At 42.3% G+C, this 24848-nt stretch overlaps 1 protein-coding gene across 2 annotated transcripts; it reads right to left on the bottom strand.

The window, feature by feature from the left end:
• Positions 1 to 388: 388 nt before the first annotated feature.
• On the bottom strand, positions 389 to 24703 carry odad1 (outer dynein arm docking complex subunit 1). Of its 2 annotated transcripts, none has more exons than XM_061929397.2 (15): positions 24610 to 24703; positions 24284 to 24361; positions 24117 to 24213; positions 21754 to 21943; positions 21558 to 21683; positions 18804 to 18917; positions 18650 to 18717; positions 10192 to 10382; positions 9956 to 10090; positions 4321 to 4403; positions 4067 to 4235; positions 3747 to 3892; positions 1310 to 1407; positions 1086 to 1191; positions 389 to 1014 (listed from the first exon to the last, which is right to left on the bottom strand). In XM_061929397.2, the coding sequence occupies exons 1-15, from the start codon at positions 24659 to 24661 to the stop codon at positions 940 to 942; spliced, it is 1728 nt and encodes a 575-aa protein (XP_061785381.2). In that variant the 5' UTR covers positions 24662 to 24703; the 3' UTR covers positions 389 to 939. The 2 variants fall into 2 exon arrangements, with proteins under 2 accessions (XP_061785381.2, XP_061785390.2); XM_061929406.2 differs by having other exon boundaries at positions 1101 to 1191.
• Positions 24704 to 24848: the final 145 nt, after the last annotated feature.

Here is a 24848-nt window from a genome sequence, read left to right as displayed (position 1 = left end):
CAGGGCGGACAATCTAACCACTAGGCCACTGAGTAGGTCAAAAGCATGTTTAATAAAATTAAGATCCAGAATAAAAGTGTCCGCAAATCTTTCATTTTGTTCACTATGTAGCCCTTACAAATAAATATATGTACAAATATAAGTATATGTAGATATATATATACTTTGATTCCTAAGAAATTGCGTGTGATTTTTTTATGTAAATGACTTGAAAAATTACGCTAACGTAGATCCAAGCTGATGTTCTTGTCTCCTTTAACAGCCATATAAATATTAAAACCCTATCAAGTACTGTATATTGCACTATATATATCCATTCATACATTATATAAATTTAGTTTGTTTTCACATAAAAAAAAACATTCTTTTTTAAGGTGTGGTGGTTTTTATTTAGTAAAGTAGTAGTATAGAGTAGTAGAGACTTCCTTGTTTATTTACAGAATCCAGTCAACTTCTTTTATTTTCACTTTATCAAACTGTGTATGCAAGTGACGCCGGTGCGCGTTTAAGCTGGAGTCTGAAAAAGATCATATTTGATTGTAATCTAAACAGTCAGCTGGGAAAAAAAAATCAGATTTGATCCACTTTGGCCTGCAGTGTAAACGTAGTCCAGGTTCAGAGAGACTCCAATCCAAATCCAAGCAAGCCAATTAGAATGACAAAAGCTTTCTGCTGCCCCCAGCCTTTGTGTTGGCGAATAGCAGCGAGTGTCACCGCAGTGTAGAAGAAGCCAGATGGCCCGTAACACATGAAAAGCCCAGCTGGTTACCACAGAGCTTCTTTATCGCTACACAACTAATCAGATGCTAACAAACAAATCACTTCATGATAACAAAATAAAATATGCATTGAATATTTATATATGTGTGCAAGCTATATTTCAAATCCCAACCTTGCATATAAGAATATGCTTTAGAAAAATCCACCGCTCAGATTGCATCAGAGGGTTTCCTCCAGAACACGTGGGCTTGTTTTGGAGCTTTTTGTTGCTGTCCGACTCTCTCTTTGTGTGACCTGTAAATCAGAGGAGAAAATTAGATTTGATATAAGACTCTCCTGTGGTAAATAGACTATAAATAGCCTACTTTTATCTGACTGACCCCTTCCAGTATTCTTCTGCGAAGTTCCCACTGTGAGAGAGGACGCTCTTCCTCATTGGTGACAGGCAAGTCGTCCATGTCATATTCCACACTGGAAGGTCAGCGAACACAACACACACACACGCCAGCATAAAGCCCTGGACTGGAATGTACTATGTGAGCAGGATTTTTTAATCAATGCGTGTTTAAAATACAACTTTAAAAAAAACCTCTGAACTGAAGCTTGGAGGTTCTCCTGGAGCATCTCTGTGGTTCGGCCAAAAATAAGTTTGGGCAGATCGGATGTGTTGTACTCCTTTCCAACTTCCTGGAATTGTAAATAAAAGTAGATTATACACAGTTCAGGGGCATTCAGGGGCAGTGAGTCTTTGGCAGTAAATAACGCACTGTTAAAGAACAACTTTCTATTTTTGCTGATAAACAGTTCATTTTTTAAATCAGATTCTTTCATACTATTTTGAGTAATTGCGATTCTGAGCTGATTTTTAGTGACGTAAGACCAGGAAGCAGCGACCGCTCTGAAGAAGTTTGAAGTGACAGCCAAAACTAAGATTTATTGCTTACTCTCTAAAAACTATATATATATATATATATATATATATATATATATATATGTATATATATATATATATATGTATATATTCTGATCGTGATGATGTTGTCACATTATCGATGGGAAAATGCATTTTTAGACAATATGATTTGCCTGAGCATCTTGGAGACACAGAGTAACAAGCGGTAGAAAATGGATAAGAAAAGAAAAAATTATAATAATTAAAAAAAACAAACATTTTTTTTTAACTTGGGGCTTTCCGCAGGCCGGATTTTAGACGGATCCAGCCCACGGGCCGTAGTTTGGGGACCACTGGTTTATGGTTTATGGTTTGAGTTTATTTCGAACGTGCATACAATTACACGCCATACATCACGATTTCCAGTTTTTCTTTTCAACATGTCTGCGATGAGGTGGCGACTTGTCCAGGGTGTACTCCGCCTTCCGCCCGATTGTAGCTGAGATAGGCTCCAGCGCCCCCCGCGACCCCAAAGGGAATAAGCGGTAGAAAATGGATGGATGGATTTTCAACATGTTCGAAAAGGAGTAGGAAGAAGCTAATACATAGCAATTGCTAACACTTTTGTCCACATTCTGTTCTCATGTTATTCACAATATACTCCATAAATGATAACATTTATAAATAAATAATAAATAGTGAAGTACGTTGTATTTCATACAGTGAGATGAATAAGAATATCAGTAAGTTCAGAAGGTTTATCATTGTTCTTCTTCTTTGTACTTTGTAAACACTGAGTTTGAACAGTTTCTTAAATTGGATCATATTGGTATACTGTTTGATTTCTTTACTTAAAGGGGACTGCATTTTTTGGGGGAATTTTGCCTATCATTCACAATCATTATGAAAGACATGACGACGGATGGATTTAAAAAAAAAATCAATTCTAAATATTAAATATATTCATTTAAAAGTCCACTTACAATCACCTCTACTAGGGTTTTATATACATTATGTAAGTAAATATGTAATGTAGTAACCGGCACATTTATATTTACATATTTTGATCATTTTAAGCATACGCTTTATTTTCAGAAACGCATCACAATATTTTCTTCTTTTTTTTTTCTTCCTCACTGATGATTACTCACTGCAGACTTTATGAGAGCCAACAAACATAATAAAACATCACTTACTGTGCAAGGTCTGGTGTTATTAGGATGCTGACTGCCGGGATATTCATATATTCTTATTTAGAGGGAAAAAGTCTCATAATCCTTGCGAAGAAATGGGGTGGGGGCTGGGGGGAACAAGCGCTTTTCGTGCCGTCCTCGCCAGTTCCAGGTCGAAATGGCTGTCAAAGTGTCCCAACTTGTCGGATTGTACCCTTAGCCATCTACTGTCCAGGTGAGATGCATGATTTATGATCGATAATAAACTTACAGGGAGCAAGGAAGCGAGGAAGCAAAGTGTCCCAACTTGTCGGATTGTACCCTTAGCCATCTACTGTACAGGTGAGATGCATGATTTATGATCGATAATAAACTTACAGGGAGCAAGGAAGTGAGGAAGCAGCTGACCACTCGATGATGTAAACATAGGCACACAGGGAAGTGATCACGGCGCTGCTATACATAACTGTTCTGCGTTAGCACTTATAATAACAATATCACTAATACTTGATTAATACTCAAGTCACGAAATGTAAATTGAGTTTTATTGACACTTTTTGAATGGTTATTTATCAGATTTTTGGGCGGAATAGTAGAGCTCCCATTGGCTCCGCTGTAAGCTGACTTTTATTTACGTTTATTTAATATTTAGAATGCATTAAAAAAATCCATCCGTCGTCATGTCTTTCATAATGATTGTGAATGATAGGCAAAATTCCCCAAAAAATTGAAGTGCCCATTAAACTATTTACCAGCACACAAGAATATTTGACTAATATTCAAAGAATACATGATCAATGAATCATATCGCACGATTCGAATGCAACTTTAATAGTATGAGCGGACTCATCTGAATGCAATCATCAAATCTTTGACGATTTGAAGACAGTTCTAATACAAAAAAAAATATTGCTATCTGAAGTTGATACTGATACTACTTCAGAATACAGGACAGGCCTTACCTTGTTATCAAGGAAGGCTTGTATGGTGAGGAGCTCGTTGGCCTTTTGTTCTACGACACCCAGGTAGGACATCAAGTTGCTATCACTAATGGGGTCCTCCATTGCAGAGGGGTCGGACGCCACTTCAGAGAAGATACTGCTAACCCCTGTAACAGTACGACAGCTCTGTATTATATACAATTATTCATCTGTTACAGCATTAGGTGCACATGCCAATCAAATCTATTGAAAACAAAAAAATAACCAAATAGCTCACTGACAGTGTCAAGTTGTGTTTGTGTGATGATGTCACGCAAACATGGCGCATGCACCATGCATACCTGTTTCAATCTCCTCCAGGACTTTCCTTAAGATGCCAGCTCGGGCGTCGTAGTCCTGAGCTTTCAACTGGGCTTCCTTCTCTTGAACGTTGATATCTCTCAGCGAAGTATTATGAGCCTCCTCCTGTTTCAAACCTCTCAGTCGGAAGCGCTCCATCTCCTCTTGAATCTGAGTACGTGCAGACACATTTAACAACATCGCACTAACATACACCGAATGTCGGTGTGGTCGTGTTATGAAATAAGCAACACACCTGACTTATTTGATCCCGAAGCACCTCAGCCTCATTGTTTTGCTCATTTACAAAATTAAAGAGGGCAAAATTACGGTCTTCAGCTGCACAGACAAACAGCATAAGTTAGGAGATATAGACACTCAGCACTTAATTTGTTACTCCTGCAGACCCAACCTCTCAATATGATGCAGTGTAAATGTGCAGCACTTCACATTACAACTAAAATAATACAAGTTGTGTTAAATTACAGTATTACCTATCTGGCAATGTCAATTAATTCAAAACCCTGCATTATTATAAGTGTAAAATCTTATTACTGTACACCGTGCCTACGGCTGCAACTAACAACTAATTTGATAATCGACTAATCTGTCGATTATTAGTTCGGTTAATCGATTAATAATCGGATAACAGAGACAAACTACATTTCTATCATTTCCAGTATTTTATTGAAAAAAAAACAGCATACTGGTACCATACTTATTTGGATTATTGTTTCTCAGCTGTTTGTAAATGTTGCAGTTTATAAATAAATGTTTATAAAAAAAAATAAAAAAAATAAAAAAATAAAAAGGAGGCTCTGCGCATGCGCATAGCATAGATCCAACAAATCAATGACTAAATTAATCGCCAACTATTTTTAGAATCGATTTTAATCGATTTAATCGATTAGTTGTTGCAGCCCTAACCGTGCCTTATGTTGTGACCTGTGAGCGTAGTAAAGCCCTCGGATCCAAAACGATAGAATTTGAAATTCGTTATTAACGTATTTTTAAAAACCTGAGTAATTTTTAAAAACATTTTAGATATTCTTAAAGTAATCATACACTAGTATGATTTATTGACTTTCCTTATAGGTAATTCTAACCATCTTTACCTCTGTTTCCTGACTGCCTCAGGAGTGGTGGTGGGGCATCACATACAGCCAGAGTGAAGTATGAGGCCTTTATTTGGCCCATTTTAATAAATCTGTGCCATTTGCTTGTTGTGCCTCTCAAAATAAACTTTTACATTTCTGACTTTTCAAGTATTTATCAAATAATACAAATAATTCAACAACCATCTCAGGCAACTTTATTCTATTTCTGACAAAGTTCCTATGTCAAAGAAGACAGCAGGATTGAAAATAACAGAAGTTTTTAATATAGATTTAGCAAATGCAAGAAGTCTATATGGAATCTATTATTAATGTTTTAGGTAGGGCTATGGTTATTTATTTTGAACATGCATACATTTACAATGTAATACATCACATATTTCCAGATTGTTTTTATTACAGCAGGTCCAAAAACAAGTAAGAGGATGCAGGGCTTATTTAATCCTATCCCTTCTCATAAATGAGTTGTTAACACATTTTTTTGTACTCTATTTGAAACACCATCGTGATAAATAAGTAGATACATAAGATAATTTATAGACAATGAATAGGCAAACAAGTATTAAATACATAAACAAACAAGAAATAAAGTTCTCACGAATACATTGTTATGCAATTTATGGTTCTCGTTGAGAGATGAAAAAGATTACCGGTATGTATTTTTTTGATAAGGTTCAAGATGTTTATCAAGAGTCTTCTTCTTCTTACTTTGTAAACACTCTGAGCTTGAACAGTTTCTTAAACTGTATATTAGTACATTGTTTGATTTCTTTGCTCAATCCATTCCATAATTTAATTCCACGCACTAATATGCTAAATGTTTTAAGTATTGTGTGTACATACAAATGTTTTAAATTAGATTTTTCTCTAAGGTTATATTTCTCCTCTTCTTTTGAGAATAATTGTTGTACTGGTAACAGATTATAATTTGCTTTGTACATAATCTTATGTCAAGTCATTGACATTCAATATTTTTAATTCAATAAATAAAGGGTTTGAATGTTCTCAATAGCTAAGGTTATGTATTATTCTAATCTATTCTGACCTCTTATGTAACACGGTTAGTGAATGAATTGTACTTTTGCAGTTATTTCATCAGGTTTCTACACAATAACCAGAGATACGGTAACACTTGCGAGCAGGAGGGAATATGGAGTGATTTTTGGTGCAGAACGTATTTAACGTTTTTCATTATCGATGTATTTCTTGCCACCGTTGTATATTTTCCATTAGATTTCCAGTAAATTTTTTCATCTATTATTACACCCAAAAATTAATTAATTTGACCCTTTTTCAAAATTACCTTCACTTTCTCTTCTTATGTTACCAAACAGCATTATTTTACTTTTACTGAGATTTAAAGATATTCTGTTTTTTGTCAAATCATCTCTTTAATCTGTTTATTTCTTCTGTTATTATTTGTATTAGCTTTTGTGTGTTTTCTCTTGAACAAAACACAGTTGTGTCATCTGCAAATAATACTAACGTTATGTCCTTTGTTACTTTACATATGTCGTTTATATAGGAATTAAACAATTTTGGTCCCAGTATTGATCCCTGGGGTACGCCACAATATATATTTAGCGTTGTAGACGTGTGTTCGCCTCGCTTAACGTATTGCTTGCTGTTGGTTAAATAGCTTGTTACCCAGTTCAATGCCAACCCTCAGATGCCCTCCCGTTCCAATTTGTTATTTAAGATGTTATGATTAAATGTGTCAATTGCTTTTGTTAAACCCATAAACACTGCAGCTGCACACTGTTTACTAGCTATTGTATTGATAATCTCTTCCGTTATTTCGATTGACGCCATTGCTATTGAAATGCTGGCTCTGTATTTATATTGGTTGTCTGCGAGTGCCATCCATCCATCCATCTTCTTCCGCTTATCCGAGGTCGGGTCGCGGGGGCAGCAGCTTAAGCAGGGAAGCCCAGACTTCCCTCTCCCCAGCCACTTCGTCCAGCTCCTCCCGGGGGATCCCGAGGCGTTCCCAGGCCAGCCGGGAGAGATAGTCTTCCCAGCGTGTCCTGGGTCTTCCCCGTGGCCTCCTACCGGTCGGACGTGCCCGAAACACCTTCCTAGGGAGGCGTTCGGGTGGCATCCTGACCAGATGCCCGAACCACCTCATCTGGCTCCTCTCGATGTGGAGGAGCAGCGGCTTTACTTTGAGCTCCCCCCGAATGACAGAGCTTCTCACCCTATCTCTAAGGGAGAGCCCCGCCACTCGGCGGAGGAAACTCATTTCGGCCGCTTGTACCCGTGATCTTGTCCTTTCGGTCATGACCCAAAGCTCATGACCATAGGTGAGGATGGGAACGTAGATCGACCGGTAAATCGAGAGCTTTGCCTTCCGGCTCAGCTCCTTCTTCACCACAACGGATCGATACAGCGTCCGCATTACTGAAGACGCCGCACCGATCCGCCTGTCGATCTCCCGATCCACTCTTCCCTCACTCGTGAACAAGACTCCGAGGTACTTCAACTCCTCCACTTGGGGCAAGATCTCCTCCCCAACCCGGAGATGGCACTCCACCCTTTTCCGGGAGAGAACCATGGACTCGGACTTGGAGGTGCTGATTCCCATCCCAGTCGCTTCACACTCGGCTGCGACCGATCCAGTGAGAGCTGAAGATCTTGGCCGGAGGAAGCCATCAGGACCACATCATCTGCAAATAGCAGTGACCTAATCCTGTAGCCACCAAACCAGATCCCCTCAACGCCCTGACTGCGCCTAGAAATTCTGTCCATAAAGGTTATGAACAGAATCGGTGACAAAGGGCAGCCTTGGCGGAGTCCAACCCTCACTGGAAACGTGTCCGACTTACTGCCGGCAATGCGGACCAAGCTCTGACACTGATTATACAGGGAGCGAACTGCCACAATAAGACAGTCCGTTACTCCATACTCTCTGAGCACTCCCCACAGGACTTCCCGGGGTACACGGTCGAATGCCTTCTCCAAGTCCACAAAGCACATGTAGACTGGTTGGGCAAACTCCCATGCACCCTCAAGGACCCTGCCGAGAGTATAGAGCTGGTCCACAGTTCCACGACCAGGACGAAAACCACACTGTTCCTCCTGAATCCGAGGTTCGACTATCCGGCGTAGCCTCCTCTCCAGTACACCTGAATAGACCTTACCGGGAAGGCTGAGGAGTGTGATCCCACGATAGTTGGAACACACCCTCCGGTTCCCCTTCTTAAAGAGAGGAACCACCACCCCGGTCTGCCAATCCAGAGGTACCGCCCCCGACGTCCACGCGATGTTGCAGAGTCTTGTCAACCAAGACAGCCCCACAACATCCAGAGCCTTAAGGAACTCCGGGCGGATCTCATCCACCCCCGGGGCCTTGCCACCGAGGAGCTTTTTAACTACCTCGGCAACCTCAGCCCCAGAAATAGGAGAGCCCACCACAGATTCCCCAGGCCCTGCTTCCTCATAAGGAAGACGTGCTGGTAGGATTGAGGAGGTCTTCGAAGTATTCCCTCCACCGATCCACAACATCCGCAGTCGAGGTCAGCAGAGCACCATCCCCACCATACACGGTGTTGACACTGCACTGCTTCCCCTTCCTGAGGCGGCGGATGGTGGTCCAGAATTGCTTCGAAGCCGTCCGGAAGTCTTTTTCCATGGCCTCCCCGAACTCCTCCCATGTCCGAGTTTTTGCCTCCGCGACCGCTGAAGCCGCACACCGCTTGGCCTGTCGGTACCTGTCTGCTGCCTCAGGAGTCCCATGAGCCAAAAGAACCCGATAGGACTCCTTCTTCAGCCTGACGGCATCCCTCACCGCCGGCGTCCACCAACGGGTTCTAGGATTACCGCCACGACATAAGCTGGCTCTTGGGACGTGGAATGTCTGCGAGTGTTCCACTTTTATTTCTGCATTTTTCCAATCTATTGTTATACAATTTTTCGCTAATTTTAGAAAATTGTGGAAGTAAGGAAACTAGTGTTTGTCTCTAGTCTTATAAATCAGAACCACTATTTATTTTGTCATTTTGTTTGGGAATTTTATAACTATAATACAAATATAATATATATAAAAATATATAAATATAATTTTATAAATATAATAAAAATATAAATATAATATAATTTTAAATTATAGGTTGCTGATATACATTAAAAGGTAACAGGACTGGGTGGAAACCAAGTAAAACAACTAAATTGTAAATTTGAGCTAAATTGGTTTTGTTTTTCAAAAAAAAAATCTACTCGAAGAATAGTTGGGATAACGAGTAACCCAAATATGTAATAACTAACATTTGTGAAGGATTGAAACTATTATATTTTATGAAAAGTCTAATTTTAGAACGTGGGGAGCTAAATTGGCCCTAGTGAGTGGATGTGAGTGTGAATGTTGTCTGTCTATCTGTGTTGGCCCTGTGATGAGGTGGCGACTTGTCCAGGGTGTACCCCACCTTTCGCCCGATTGTAGCTGAGATAGGCTCCAGCGCCCCCCGCGACCCCAAAGGGAATAAGCGGTAGAAAATGGATGGATGGATGGGAGAGGCAGCAAATGCTATTTTGTCCATGTTTTCAAAGTAGTAAAAATGCATCCAACTGTATTAATTAAATACTCAATCAGATTGGTGAGCAAGACGCCACTATTAATTGGTTACTTTGATGGTGTATTTATATATTTTATTTCCTCTGTATACAAATGGCACTAATTTGACGGAAGGGTCCATCTACCAAATATAGTTCCTTGCCTTTTAAAGAGCAACAATTGCATTTAGCTCTAAAATCTACAGTGTAACTATTGACATACATTACCTTGCATGAACCTGGTGACCAGCAAGTCTAGGTCGTCCTCTCCTGTCACGGACCGAATCCTCTCAAAGAACACCTCCAAATCATCCTGTGACTCCTCACTTGAGCCTATCTTCCCCTGCTCCTTTACACCTGCCACTGAGTAGTGCAAACAGCATTAGAAAACGAAAAAGAGTGCTTGATGTGTAACAAATGTCCTCGCAACACAAAACTTGAACCATAGTTCCCATATGTCTTACGTTGTTCAGGCCCAGCCTCCTCCTGCTCATCATCCTGGCTTGTCTTCTCGCTGTATTTGGTGGTGATGAAGTCTTTGAGGCCGCATTCATGGGAAATAATCCTTTCAAGCTCCCTCATTTCAGCGTTATACTGGGCACTCTCTTTGTCAGCCTTCTCTCTCATCATCGACAACTTGGACTGAGCCTCCACCCTAATCCACAGAATACATACAACTAGTGCTGTCAAGCAATCAAAAAATTTAGTGATTAATTAAAAAGACATGCACCTGGGGATAGGTTGATTGGCAACACTAAATTGGCCCTAGTGTGTGGATGTGAGTGTGAATGTTGTCTGTCTGTCTGTGTTGGCCCTGCAATGAGGTTGCGACTTGTCCAGGGTGTACCCTGCCTTCCGCCCGATTGTAGCTGAGATAGGCTCCAGCACCCCCCGCGACCCCAAAGGGAATAAACGGTAGAAAATGGATGGATGGATGGATGGATGGATAATTAGGATCTTTGATTAAACAATTTAATTGATGTCTTTTGTAATCTCACTTAAAATGCTGAGAAAAGCCCTCAATTTCAAGTATTTACCTTTACCGGTAAATCTATTATTGTAAAGATAGATAAATAATAAAAAAGTGGCTTTATAAAGCAATTTGTTTTTAACAGACTTGAACAAACGCCGTCTGTTTTATTCACTAAAATAAAACAACAGGACCAAATAAAGCAGGAGTAGCCAAACTATTAACCTCCGCCTTGTTCAGTTTGGCCCGTGAGACTTCAAGAGTTTAATAAAGACAATACCGTGAGGGGAACCTCCAGATTAATTTAAAATATCAACCAGAATAAATGCCATAATTCTCCTGGCATTTGGTGGTCATAATAGAAATATTGGTTTAATGATCAGTAATTGAATTCTGTACAACAAACACCACAACATTTTTATATATGACCTAATCAAAACAAGCTTTCCCAGTCATGGTGCAAATAAACTAACAAAAAAATTCAACACATATGGTCACACACAACACAACCTGCTCATTAAACGTTGTGGATATTATTAAAAAAACCTCCATTCCCAATCACGACACATAATTCAAAATTACACCCATTTAAATACCCTGCAATGTATGATGGGAGAAATGCAAAACACTTTGTCCACAATCCACACTTATTCTTGTTTGGCGCATTTTAGCTGCTTGATATTTCTGATTGATTACAAAACTTTAAGGAAGTAGTCAAAGGAAATAAACAAGGTAAGAAGAGTCAAACTTTCCCATACTCTTAATATCCAATTATATTAATTATCTCTCCATTATACTAAAATATACACATATATACATATATATATATATATATATATATATATATATACATATATATATATATATATATATATATATATATATATATATATATATATACATATATATATGTACAGGTTATATATGTGTGTATATATGTATATATTTAGTTACGGTACTTTACATGCGGCCCCCAAGTCAAAAAGTTTGGACACCCCTGATATAAAGTGTTGAAGTTAACGAATTAAAAAACAGTAAAAACACTTTTCTGAGCAGTAAGTATTGAATGTTGATATTGTTACTTTTCATCTGCTTCAGATAATTAAAAATAAATAAAGCACAATCAATCACAGTGCTAGCATGTTGACAAAAGTGGTTTACAACAACACACAACAAATAAATATCCATATTTGTCACATTTATGCATGCTAAACTTTGTCAAATGGATTGGAGGAAATATTGGCTTTGACTGGCTTTAAAGACTGATTTTAAATATAATGTACTGTACATATCAATGTACATGTATTATATCACTATATTGATGCACAGATGTGTTAAAGGAAAAAGTCAGTTTGATGAATCAAACAAACCCAGAAGTGATGCCATTTCTCCATAGCTCGTGTAATAGATAGATGGAAAAGAAAGCATAGACTATATTATTATATTACTATATTATTCAAACTTATACAAACTCATACAGACACACTTCTGTTACATCCATCCATCCATTTTCTACCGCTTGTCCCTCTCGGGCAACGGGGGGTGCTGGAGCCTATTTCAGCATCTTTTAATTTATTATGAATATTTTGCACTATTTGTTAAATAACATTCCTCATATCCTGACTATGTAAAGCCGCTAACATCAGTCTCATGACAGAGTGAGACCTCATTTTTGCCCTGGCAACACAATATCACTGGTCACCTGGTCACCAGTGTTACTCACACCACATTTAAAAAGGAGGCATTTGTGATTAAGGGCTATATAAATAAACTTTGATTAAATTGGGTTCCCTTCGGGTACTGCGGCTTCCTCCCACCTCCAAAGACATGCACCTGGGGATAGGTTGATTGGCAACACTAAATTGGCTCTAGTGAGTGAATGTGAGTGTGAATGTTGTCTGTCTATCTGTGTTGGCCCTGTGATGAGGTGGCGACTTGTCCAGGGTGTACCCCGCCTCCCGCCCGAATGCAGCTGAGATAGGCTCCAGCACCCCCCACGACCCCGGAAGGAACAAGCGGTAGAAAATGGATGGATGGATGGATGATTGATATCTTTGTGCCATATAGCGGCACTATTGTTGCTCTCAGTCTAGCACAAAAAGAGGGCGAGGCAATTCACATATAGACAGTAACGCTAGAGATTAAAGATAAGATTACGCGATTAAAAACCTTAAAAATGACTGTAGTTAATTATTCCCAATTATTCCTCCTTCAAAACCGCACTAAAACAACACCGCCAGGCAGATACAACCCTAGCCTAACCCCCTCCCCCACCACATCCCACCTCCCTGGATTGTAAAAAACAAAATGTAAATAATCAAATGTATATACTTGTTCTTATGCTTTCTGAGCTCACTATGTTCACCGCTTGCTGTACATATCCTACGAAGTGAGACCTACACTGTTACAATGTCCATTTCTCAGATTATATAATTGTTGATGACTGAAGTATGCTGATAGCAACCCAACCTAAACCCCCCGCCCCAACCCCCTCCACATCCCACCCCCCGGATTGTAAATAATGTAAATAACTCAATGTATATACTCTGATGATTAACTTGTGTGATGACTGTATTATGCTGATAGTATATATTTGTACCATTGACGTGGACCCCGACTTAAACAGGTTGAAAAACGTATTCGGGTGTTACCATTTAGTGGTCAACTGTACGGAATATGTACTGTACTTAGCAATCTACTAATAAAAGTTTAAATCAATCAATCAATCAACTCGATCATTTGACACCCCATACAACCATGCTATATTGTTATGGATGGAACTACAATATCTACACCAGTGACGTGCGGTGAGGTTCATGACTGGTGAGGCACTGACTTCATCACAGTCAGATTTACAAACATATGAACCCTAAAGAGTATCTTATTCACCATTTGATTGGCAGCAGTTAACAGGTTATGTTTAAAAGCTCATACCAGCATTCTTCCCTGCTTGGCACTCAGCATCAAGGGTTGGAATTGGGGGTTAAATCACCAACAATTATTCCCGGGCGCGGCGCCGCTGCTGCCCACTGCTCCCCTCACATCCCAGGGGGTGAGCAAAGGGGATGGGTCAAATACAGAGGACAAATTTCACCACACCTAGTGTGTGTGTGACAATCATTGGTACTTTAACTTAACTTTAACTTTACACATACAAACTGTAGCACACAAAAAAGCACATTTAATAAAAAAAACGTTATTATGGTCTTATCTTTACTTATAAGTGTGGGAACAGTGGTGTTCGTGTTGGAGGAGTTGTGAATGAATGACATATGAAATCCGTGCTGCAGTCTGCAGGTGTACCAAATGTTGTGTCCCTGCAGTTGTTCACGGCTCCTCCGGCGCGAGCAATGTTGTTTTTGCACTTTTTGGCTTCTTGTTAAGTGACTTTTTTTGGGTGGATTCGGTCTTGCACGTGGAGGGTTTGGGTGTGGGCTTTGGTTGGTGTGGCTCCCGTCGGGGAGTGCAGTCTGCGGCGGAGGTGCATTAACCAGGAGGCGGGATTACGCGAGCCTCACACAGTGCGTCTTCGCAGCAGTTTTATGATTGCTCAGCACAAGAAATACGTTACACACATACAGTTGTTGACAAAATACACTGTACATTATATACCTCAGCTAACTAAACTATGGAAATGTATAATATAGTTCATATAGCAATACGGTCTCACTGCACAGCAGGCCAGCAGTTAGCCGAGTCCGCAATCCATGGTGAGGCACAACTGAGTGATGTGCCTCAACTGGCTGCAGATCACCGCACCGTCTCTTCTCAGTATTTGAACGGCAAATGTGAAAATTCAGTGATTTTGAATGAAAATAATCTAAAACGGGTGAAGTTAAATGTAAAATAACGTTATAGTATAATCAATGGATACGTATAACAATTTAATTAATTTTTTTTATTTTTAAATTTTTTTTCTTTCCATGACCGCACGTCACTGATCTACACCAAGCTTTTTTATTATTACAGTATATTTTCTTAAAGAACATATAAATTAAACTTTAATATACTTTAAAGTAATCAGTGTATAGCTTGGGTTGTATACTAGAGATTTAACACACATGTGACTTGTGTCCAGACCTGCAACCTGCCAGGGATTTGAACACCAGTATACAAATCCCCACTTGTTGATAGTTAAGTTAAGCAGAGCTTGTTAATTAATTCCACTAAGAACCTGTGCAACTCAGCTCAATTCCATGTCCAAGAGGATTAAGGCTACGCTAGATAATAATGGGGCTCACACTAAATAATTACAAAAGTTGAACACTGTGAGGTGAACTCACTTTGTTTCCAGCTATTTAGACAATAATTTTACACTTAGAGACTTAGACTTCCTTTTATTGTCATTCAAATTTGAACTTTACAGTACAGATTGAGGTCGGGTGCAGTGTGAGCTGGGCGGCAGCCGAGGGCAGGGCGCTTGGCGGTCCGATCCTCGGCTACATAAGCTGGCTCTTGGGACGTGGAACGTCACTTCGCTGGGGGGGAAGGAGCCTGAGCTAGAGCGTGAGGTGGAGAAGTTCCGGCTAGATATAGTCGGACTCACTTCGACGCACAGCAAGGGCTCTGGAACCACTTCTCTTGAGAGGGGCTGGACTCTCTTCCACTCTGGCGTTGCCGGCAGTGAGAGGCGACGGGCAGGGGTGGCAATTCTTGTTGCCCCTCGGCTCAAAGCCTGCACGTTGGAGTTCAACCCGGTGGACGAGAGGGTACGGTAGCTTCCCTCCGCCTTCGGGTGGGGGGACGGGTCCTGACTGTTGTTTGCGTTTACGCGCCAAACAGAAGCTCAGAGTACCCACCCTTTTTGGATTCACTCGAGGGAGTACTGGAGAGTGCTCCCCCGGGTGATTCCCTCGTTCTACTGGGGGACTTCAACGCTCATGTTGGCAGCGACAGTGAAACCTGGAGAGGTGTGATTGGGAAGAATGGCCGCCCGGATCTGAACCCGAGTGGTGTTCTGTTATTGGACTTTTGTGCTCGTCACAGATTGTCGATAACAAACACCATGTTCAAACATAAGGGTGTCCATATGTGCACTTGGCACCAGGACACCCTAGGCCGCAGTTCCATGATCGACTTTGTAGTTGTGTCATCGGATTTGCGGCCTCATGTTTTGGACACTCGGGTGAAGAGAGGGGCGGAGCTTTCTACCGATCACCACCTGGTGGTGAGTTGGCTGCGATGGTGGGGGAGGATGCCGGACAGACCTGGCAGGCCCAAACGCATTGTGAGGGTTTGCTGGGAACAGCAAACCCTCACAAAAGCAGAGTCTCCTGTCAGAGAGAGTTTCAATTCCCACCTCCGGAAGAACTTTGAACATGTCACGAGGGAGGTGCTGGACATTGAGTCCGAGTGGACAATGTTCCGTACCTCTATTGTCGAGGCGGCCGATTGGAGCTGTGGCCGCAAGGTAGTTGGTGCCTGTCGTGGCGGTAATCCTAGAACCCGTTGGTGGACGCCGGCGGTGAGGGATGCCGTCAGGCTGAAGAAGGAGTCCTATCGGGTTCTTTTGGCTCATGGGACTCCTGAGGCAGCAGACAGGTACCGACAGGCCAAGCGGTGTGCGGCTTCAGCGGTCGCGGAGGCAAAAACTCGGACATGGGAGGAGTTCGGGGAGGCCATGGAAAAAGACTTCCGGACGGCTTCGAAGCAATTCTGGACCACCATCCGCCGCCTCAGGAAGGGGAAGCAGTGCAGTGTCAACACCGTGTATGGTGGGGATGGTGCTCTCCTGACCTCGACTGCGGATGTTGTGGATCGGTGGAGGGAATACTTCGAAGACCTCCTCAATCCTACCAGCACGTCTTCCTATAAGGAAGCAGGGCCTGGGGAATCTGTGGTGGGCTCTCCTATTTCTGGGGCTGAGGTTGCCGAGGTAGTTAAAAAGCTCCTCGGTGGCAAGGCCCCGGGGGTGGATGAGATCCGCCCGGAGTTCCTTAAGGCTCTGGATGTTGTGGGGCTGTCTTGGTTGACAAGACTCTGCAACATCGCGTGGACATCGGGGGCGGTACCTCTGGATTGGCGGACCGGGGTGGTGGTTCCTCTCTTTAAGAAGGGGAACCGGAGGGTGTGTTCCAACTATCGTGGGATCACACTCCTCAGCCTTCCCGGTAAGGTCTATTCAGGTGTACTGGAGAGGAGGCTACGCCGGATAGTCGAACCTCGGATTCAGGAGGAACAGTGTGGTTTTCGTCCTGGTCGTGGAACTGTGGACCAGCTCTATACTCTCGGCAGGGTCCTTGAGGGTGCATGGGAGTTTGCCCAACCAGTCTACATGTGCTTTGTGGACTTGGAGAAGGCATTCGACCGTGTACCCCGGGAAGTCCTGTGGGGAGTGCTCAGAGAGTATGGGGTAACGGACTGTCTTATTGTGGCAGTTCGCTCCCTGTATAATCAGTGTCAGAGCTTGGTCCGCATTGCCGGCAGTAAGTCGGACACGTTTCCAGTGAGGGTTGGACTCCGCCAAGGCTGCCCTTTGTCACCGATTCTGTTCATAACCTTTATGGACAGAATTTCTAGGCGCAGTCAGGGCATTGAGGGGATCTGGTTTGGTGGCTGCAGGATTAGGTCTCTGCTATTTGCAGATGATGTGGTCCTGATGGCTCCCTCCGGCCAAGATCTTCAGCTCTCACTGGATCGGTTCGCAGCCGAGTGTGAAGCGACTGGGATGGGAATCAGCACCTCCAAGTCCGAGTCCATGGTTCTCTTCCGGAAAAGGGTGGAGTGCCATCTCCGGGTTGGGGAGGAGATCTTGCCCCAAGTGGAGGAGTTCAAGTACCTCGGAGTCTTGTTCACGAGTGGGGGAAGAGTGGATCGTGAGATCGACAGGCGGATCGGTGCGGCGTCTTCAGTAATGCGGACGCTGTATCGATCCGTTGTGGTGAAGAAGGAGCTGAGCCGGAAGGCAAAGCTCTCGATTTACCGGTCGATCTACGTTCCCATCCTCACCTATGGTCATGAGCTTTGGGTCATGACCGAAAGGACAAGATCACGGGTACAAGCGGCCGAAATGAGTTTCCTCCGCCGAGTGGCGGGGCTCTCCCTTAGAGATAGGGTGAGAAGCTCTGTCATTCGGGGGGAGCTCAAAGTAAAGCCGCTGCTCCTCCACATCGAGAGGAGCCAGATGAGGTGGTTCGGGCATCTGGTCAGGATGCCACCCGAACGCCTCCCTAGGAAGGTGTTTCGGGCACGTCCGACCGGTAGGAGGCCACGGGGAAGACCCAGGACACGCTGGGAAGACTATCTCTCCCGGCTAGCCTGGGAACGCCTCGGGATCCCCCGGGAGCAGCTGGACGAAGTGGCTGGGGAAAGGGAAGTCTGGGCTTCCCTGCTTAAGCTGCTGCCCCCACGACCCGACCTCGGATAAGCGGAAGAAGATGGATGGATGGATGGAGTACAGATAAGAACGAAATGTTGTTGCATTAGCTCGTAGTGCAGGATAAAAGAGCAATAAGGTGCAGATATAAATAAATAGATTACTGTACTGATGAATATATTGCACTTTTGCATATGCATCCACGTTTATGGATGTATGTTATATTGTCTTTATATTCCAGCCAGTTAATCCGTTTTTGGGGGGGATTATTATGATGCGTTCAAGAGTCTGATGGCCTGAGGGAAGAAGCTGTTACAGAACCTGGAGGTTCTGTTACGGAGGCTGCGGAACCTCTTTCTAGAGTCCAGCAGTGAAAGCAGTTCTCGGTGGGGGTGGGAGGAGTCTCTACAGATTTTCTGAAACCTGGTAAGGCGGCGGGGAAGTAATAATGGCTGTGTGTACTCATTTCCAGTGTATTGTAAACCTACTATAATACTGCACTACAAGCTGTGTACAGACTACTCTAAAGTATATCCAAGAGTAATTTCTGTCGTATTGTTAGTGTAATAAAATGGTTGCTAAAATTTGAGAGATGTAGTCACTTTTTATGTGATATCCAACTGTGTAAGTGCTGTACCTTGCATCGTGGTCTACAGTAGACACGGTGACTACTTCCCCGATCTTCTTCCGGACCTCTTGGATTTCCTGTAAAGAACAAGTGACAAAGCTTCAGGTGAAGTTGCAGCTTAACACTCAATCTGTCTCCAATAGCTACATGACAGCTTGCTCACCTGGACAAGCCTGTCGTGTAGCCGCTGGAATCGCACTCGCTCGATGTGAAGAGTCTGCAGCTCCTCTCTGAGGCGGCTGTTCTTGGTTAACTGTTCGTTAAAGCGGGTCAAGGACTGAGGAGGAAATCAGAGGTTTAATTGTCTATGAAGCCAAAACACTGCCAGTAAGATTTGGTATCGAAAATGTTTTTTGTGACATTGTAGTAAAAGTTGTATTGGCAGCGAAATGAGTTTTGGCAACAAATAAATACAAACATTAAAAAAAATACAATATTTTTGGTGGATGATTTTTTTGTATCATGACATGTTTTCAATACTACTGTTCATATTTTTAAATACAGGTATTGTTTTTGTGTGTTTCACTGGATTTTATTTTCAACTTTTCCTTTTCCACATTCGCTTCTCATTTTTCACGGTTTCAAAATGATGGCATTGGTGTTACGGCTCAGGCTCCTGCCAACGCCGCTCATCCGTCTGTGCGCACCTCGGGACACGCCCACGGGTGCGCACAACCAGGGACGCGCGCCCTGCAGCAGCCACCAGCTGCAATCACTCACCGGCAATCTGCACACCTGGAACTGATGAGGGCGAGCTGGTTAAAAGACCAGTGGACCCTAGGATCGGCGCGGGAACTTAGTTTTCTCATGGTGTACCGTAAGGCTTATTACTGTCTCTCTCTCTCTGCGTGTTTTCCCTCGTGTCTGACATCCTTGTTTGTTCTCCCGTGCCTCCGCAGTGTTTACCTTCCGTTGCCCTGGATTTTGACTGCCTCCCTCGTTTCCTAGACTCCTCGCTTGCCCCTGGACTTTGACGCCTCTCTCTCGCCCCGGATCACCTGCCTGCCCCATGGACTGCCTCATTTGCTCTCGTCAACACTTGGTAACACACTTCAGCTAACTACACACATAGTCTTACACCACACACTCTTGTATTCTAGTTCACACTCCATTTCCTTAGTTCAGTAGTGTTTGTTGTTATTATTATATATATATATATATATATATATATATATATATATATATTGAATTATTATATATATATATATATATTAAATAATTGTATATACTGCCCCCTGGTGTCTGTTTGCCGTCACTTCCCTCAGTAAATCACAACAATTGGCTTATAAAAAGTTTACCAGGAAGCAGCTTTACTAGATACAGGCATGCAGGTAAAACACCGTGCCCTCAGGCACCCGCCTCTCAAAGTCAAAACACTGCCATTAATTTGAAACCCTAAAATTTGGTTACCGGTAAATCACCAAAATGATTCCCGAGCACGGCCACCGCTGCTGCTCACTGCTCCCCTCACCTCCCAGGGGGTGAACATGGGGATGGGTCAAATGCAGAGGATCATTCCACCACACCTAGTGTGTGTGTGACTATCGTTGGGACTTTAACTTTAACTTTAAATAAAGAGAAGCGAATGTGGAAAAGTCAAAGTTGAAATAAAAACCTGTGAAACACACAAAAACAATAACAGTAGGGGTGTAACGGTACGTGCATTTGTATTGAACCGTTTCGGTACGGGGGTTTCGGTTCGCTTTGGAGGTGTACCGAACGAGTTTCTAAGCTGAAGTCTTAACAAGCTGCTTTGCTTCTTCTGCCTCTGTCTCAGCACCCAGCATTGTCCCACCCACACAACCATCTGATTGGTTACACACAAAGCGGTAACAGCCAATCAGCAGTGCGTATTCAGAGCGCATGTAGTCGAGCAGATAGGTGTTTAGACTAAACACCTATCTGCTCACCTGCTAAACTTCAGCAGGTGAGCATAAGGCAGCGTACTCTCCCCAAATTAAAATAAACACCTCCCAGTCAACTACTAGTAATATCACTATGAGCCCGTTGACGTTCTAGAAACTTAAATTGCAGCTCAGCTCGCTCGCAGTCCTGGCTTGAGGTGAAGGCTAATTAGCTTTTAGCGTAACGTTAGCTCATTTTGCGGTGTGTGTGCGTGCGAGTGTGTGTGTGTGTGTGTGTGTGTGTGTAGTCTCTCCTATTGCTATTGTACTATTTTTTCAGCTGCAGTTACATTAATCATTAGTAATGTAGCAGCCTAATTTTGGATGGCAGGGTCCCTGCTATCACATGTTGATAAAAATATAACATTTACATAATAAAAATCAACTACAGGCTTCCCAAATGCTGTAATAAATTAAGCATGATGAGTTGACTTGAAACTGTTTAATGTTGCACTTTTTATATGTAGAAGAAAAGTTTTGTCATTTTATTTAATCTGAGCAACAACTTGAGGCAGTTTAATGTTGATTAAAGTGGGCATAATTATTATAGTGTTTCCAATGTTAAAAGGATAAAGCCATTGTTTACAGATTTGGTAAATAAATAACCAAAAAATGTACGTATATTTTGTTGTTTTCTTACTGTACCGAAAATGAACTGAACCGTGACCTCTAAACCGAGGTACGTACCGAACCGACATTTTTGTGTACCGTTACACCCCTAAATAACAGTGTTCAAAAAATTTTATTATTGGCAGTGAAAACATGTCATGATACGAAACATCCATCCGTCCATCCATTTTCTACCACTTGTCCCTCTCGGGGTCACGGGGGGTGCTGGAGCCTAATACACCAAAAATATAGTATTTTTTCAATGTTTGTATTTATTTGTTGCCACAAGTTGTTTCAGTGCCAATACAACTTTTTCTACAATGTCAATTTTTTTTCCCCGATACCAAATCTTACTGGCAGTGTTTTGGGTTCATAATTGTCATGATACCATGTTTGATACTCACTCCTTCCAGTTTGTTTTCCAGTGTTCTTACGGCCTTCTGATTATGCCTTACTGCAGACTTTTGAGTGTCACCTGAGCTGACCTCTTTTTTCCTCAGCTCTTTTAGCTTAATCTCAATGCTTGAGATCTGCCCACAAGGCCACATGGCGCAATAAATAACCACAAACCCGGTCAGGTGACGCTACAACGATCATTACCTCTTTCTGTATCTCTTTTTGCTGCAGCACTTCCTTCTCCAACTCCACCTCCAGTGAGTCTCTCTGCTCCATCAGTGCATGAAGGCGCTTTGCATCCTTCTTGTCCTTCTTTTGATGGGACAAGCTCTTGCAAGCGCCCAGTTTACTCTTCAGCTCCTCCTGCTCCGCCCTGAGTTTGTCGATCTCCTGTCTTAAAAGGCACAAACAGCCATTTAGACTAATAACATCGTCAATCACGGCTAAAATGTTTACAAACCCCAAAACCAGTGAAGTTGGCACTTTGTGTAGTTAGTAAATAAAAACAGAATACAATGATTTGTGAATCCTTTTCAACTCATATTCAGTTGAATAGATTGCAAAGACAATTTAATATTTGAACTGAGAAACTGAATTTTTTTTTTGCAAATAATCATTAACTTAGAATTTAATGGCAGCAACACATTGCAAAAAAATTGGCACAAGGGCATTTTTACCACTGTGTTACTTGGCCTTTCCTTTTAACAACACTCAGTAAACGTTTGGGAACTGAAGAGACCAATTTTTGAAACTTTTCAGGTGGAATTATTTCACATTCTTGCTTGATGTACAGCTTAAGTTGTTCAACAGTTCGTCCGTTGTGGTATTTTAGGCTTCATATTGCGCCACACATTTTCAATGGGAGACAGGTCTGGACTACAGGCAGGCCAGTCTAGTACCCGCACTCTTTTACTATGAAGCCATGCTGTTGTAAAACGTGGCTTGGCATCGTCATGCTGAAATAAGCAGGGGCGTCCATGATAACGTTGCTTAGATGGCAACATATGTTGCTCCAAGACCTCTATGTACCTTGAATAGCCCCCTTTTTTTAGACCAGTTGATCTGCCGTTTCTTTTCTTTTCTCCTCTGCTCCCCCCTATCCCTTGTGGAGGGGGAGACACTCATGTCCGGTGGCCATGGATGGGGTGCTGGCTGTCCGGGGTCGGGACCCGGAGTGGACCGCTCGCCTGTGTATCGGTTGGGAAGATCTCTGCGCTGCTGACCCGTCTCCGCTCGGGATGGTTTCCTGCTGACCCCACTGTGGACTGGACTCTTACTGTTATGCTGGATCCACTATGGACTGTACTCTAACAATATTATGTTAGACCCACTCGACATCCATTGCATACGGTCTCCCTAGAGGGGGGGGGTTACCCACATATGCGGTCCTCTCCAAGGTTTCTCATAGTCATTCACATCGACGTCCCACTGGGGTGAGTTTTTCCTTGCCCTTATGTGGGCTTTGTACTGAGGATGTCGTTGTGGCTTGTGCAGCCCTTTGAGACACTTGTGATTTAGGGCTATATAAATAAACATTGATTGATTGATTGATTGATTGATTTAAGCATTAATGGTGTCTTCACAGATGTGTAAGTTACCCATGCCTTGGGCGCTAATACACCCCCATACCATCACAGATGCTGGCTTTTGAACTTTGCGCTTATAACAGTCCGGATTGGTTATTTTCCTGTTTGGTCCGGAGTACACGACGTCCACAGTTTCCAAAACAATTTGAAATGTGGACTCGTCAGACCACAGAACACTTTTCCACTTTGCATCAGTCCATCTTAGATGAGCTCGGGCCCAGCAAAACGAAGCCGGCGGCGTTTCTGGGTGTTGTTGATAAATGGCTTTCGCTTTGCATAGTAGAGTTTTAACTTGCACTTACAGATGTAGCGACAAACTATAGTTACTGACAGTGGTTTTCTGAAGTGTTCCTGAGCTCATGTGGTCATATCCTTTGCACACTGATGTCGCTTTTTGATGCAGTACCGCCTGAGGGATCGAAGGTCAGTAATATCATCGCTTATGTGCAGTGATTTCTCCAGATTCTCTGAAAATTTTGATGATATTACGGACCGTAGATGGTGAAATCCCGAAATTCCTTGCAATAATTCGTTGAGAAATGTTGTTCTTAAGCTGTTCGACAATTTGCTCACGCATTTGTTCACAAAGTGGTGACCCTCACCCCATCCTTGTTTGTGAATGACTGAGCATTTCATGGAAGCTGCTTTTATACCCAATCATGGCACCCACCTGTTCCCAAATAGCCTGTTCACCTGTGGGATGTTCCAAATAAGTGTTTGATGAGCATTCCTCAACTTTCTCAGTCTTTTTTTGCCACTTGTGCCAGCTTTTTTGAAACATGTTACAGGCATCAAATTCCAAATGAGGTAACATTTGCAAAAAATATCAACGTTTTCCAGTTCGAACGTTAAGTATCTTGTCTTTGCAGTCTATTCAATTGAATATAGGTTAAAAGGGATTTGCAAATCATTGTATTCTGTTTTTATTTATAATTTACACAACGTGCCGACTTCCCTGGTTTTGTAGTTGCATAGTCTTACTGTTGTTTATGCATCTGCTGGCGGGCCTGAATGCTGTAGGCCTGTCGGTCTCCATCCATGATCCTGTACTGTCTTAGCAGCTTGGCTTTCTCTAATTCTATTTAATAATAACTCATTAATGTAAATGTATTATATATTGATGTATAACCAATCACACACAGCATTACCTGTCCCATCATCTACATCTCTGCTTTCTGAATGGGCACTTTTGGTTGATCTTCCCATAGACATGTTTATACTGCACTCTAGAGGACAAAAAAGAGGAAAACATGATTTAAACACAAAGAGCGCTCATATTTTTGCAATTTTTTATTTACACATTTAACTTTAAACAGTTAGCTAAATCCCCGACGTCACTTTTCGCCATGTAAATCCAATATGGCGACGGGCGAAACATTAGAAATAAATGTCAAAAGTAGTTAGTTCCTGCTAGCTATAAGGTCGTCGGCGAGGAGAGGGGGAAGGTTAAAGGGCGAATAAAAAGCAGTCTTACCGGAAAGAAGGTGAAAACTAGTTGAAGCTTCTCTCAGACTTTGGAACAACATGAGTTGTTAGCAACGGTATCTATGTGGGTTAGAAGAACTACATTACCCAGCATGCATTTCGGAACCGATGTGGTAGGTTTAACGCTTAAAAGAGATGTACTTATCATTTTTTTTAATGTTTCTTGATATGTTTGTGTTTATAGTTCACACAATAGGCATCTAAATGTAAAATAATTTGTGGATAAAA

The sequence above is a fragment of the Nerophis lumbriciformis genome, linkage group LG03 (genome assembly GCF_033978685.3).
Source record: "Nerophis lumbriciformis linkage group LG03, RoL_Nlum_v2.1, whole genome shotgun sequence".
In the NCBI taxonomy this organism is placed as follows: Eukaryota; Metazoa; Chordata; class Actinopteri; order Syngnathiformes; family Syngnathidae; genus Nerophis; species Nerophis lumbriciformis.
Note: the sequence above shows the minus strand (reverse complement) of the source record. Positions and strands in the feature narration are given on the sequence as shown.

Bases quoted from the DNA above. Each gene is read 5' to 3' on its own strand.
- odad1 (XM_061929397.2), bottom strand. From the start codon at position 24,661: ATGTTGTTCCAAAGTCTGAGAGAAGCTTCAACTAGTTTTCACCTTCTT. The intron at 24,214-24,283 runs GTAATGCTGTGT...ATTATTAAATAG, and splicing joins AGATGTAGATGATGGGACAG to AATTAGAGAAAGCCAAGCTG. The intron at 21,944-24,116 runs GTAAGACTATGC...GTGCCTTTTAAG, and splicing joins CAGCAGATGCATAAACAACA to ACAGGAGATCGACAAACTCA.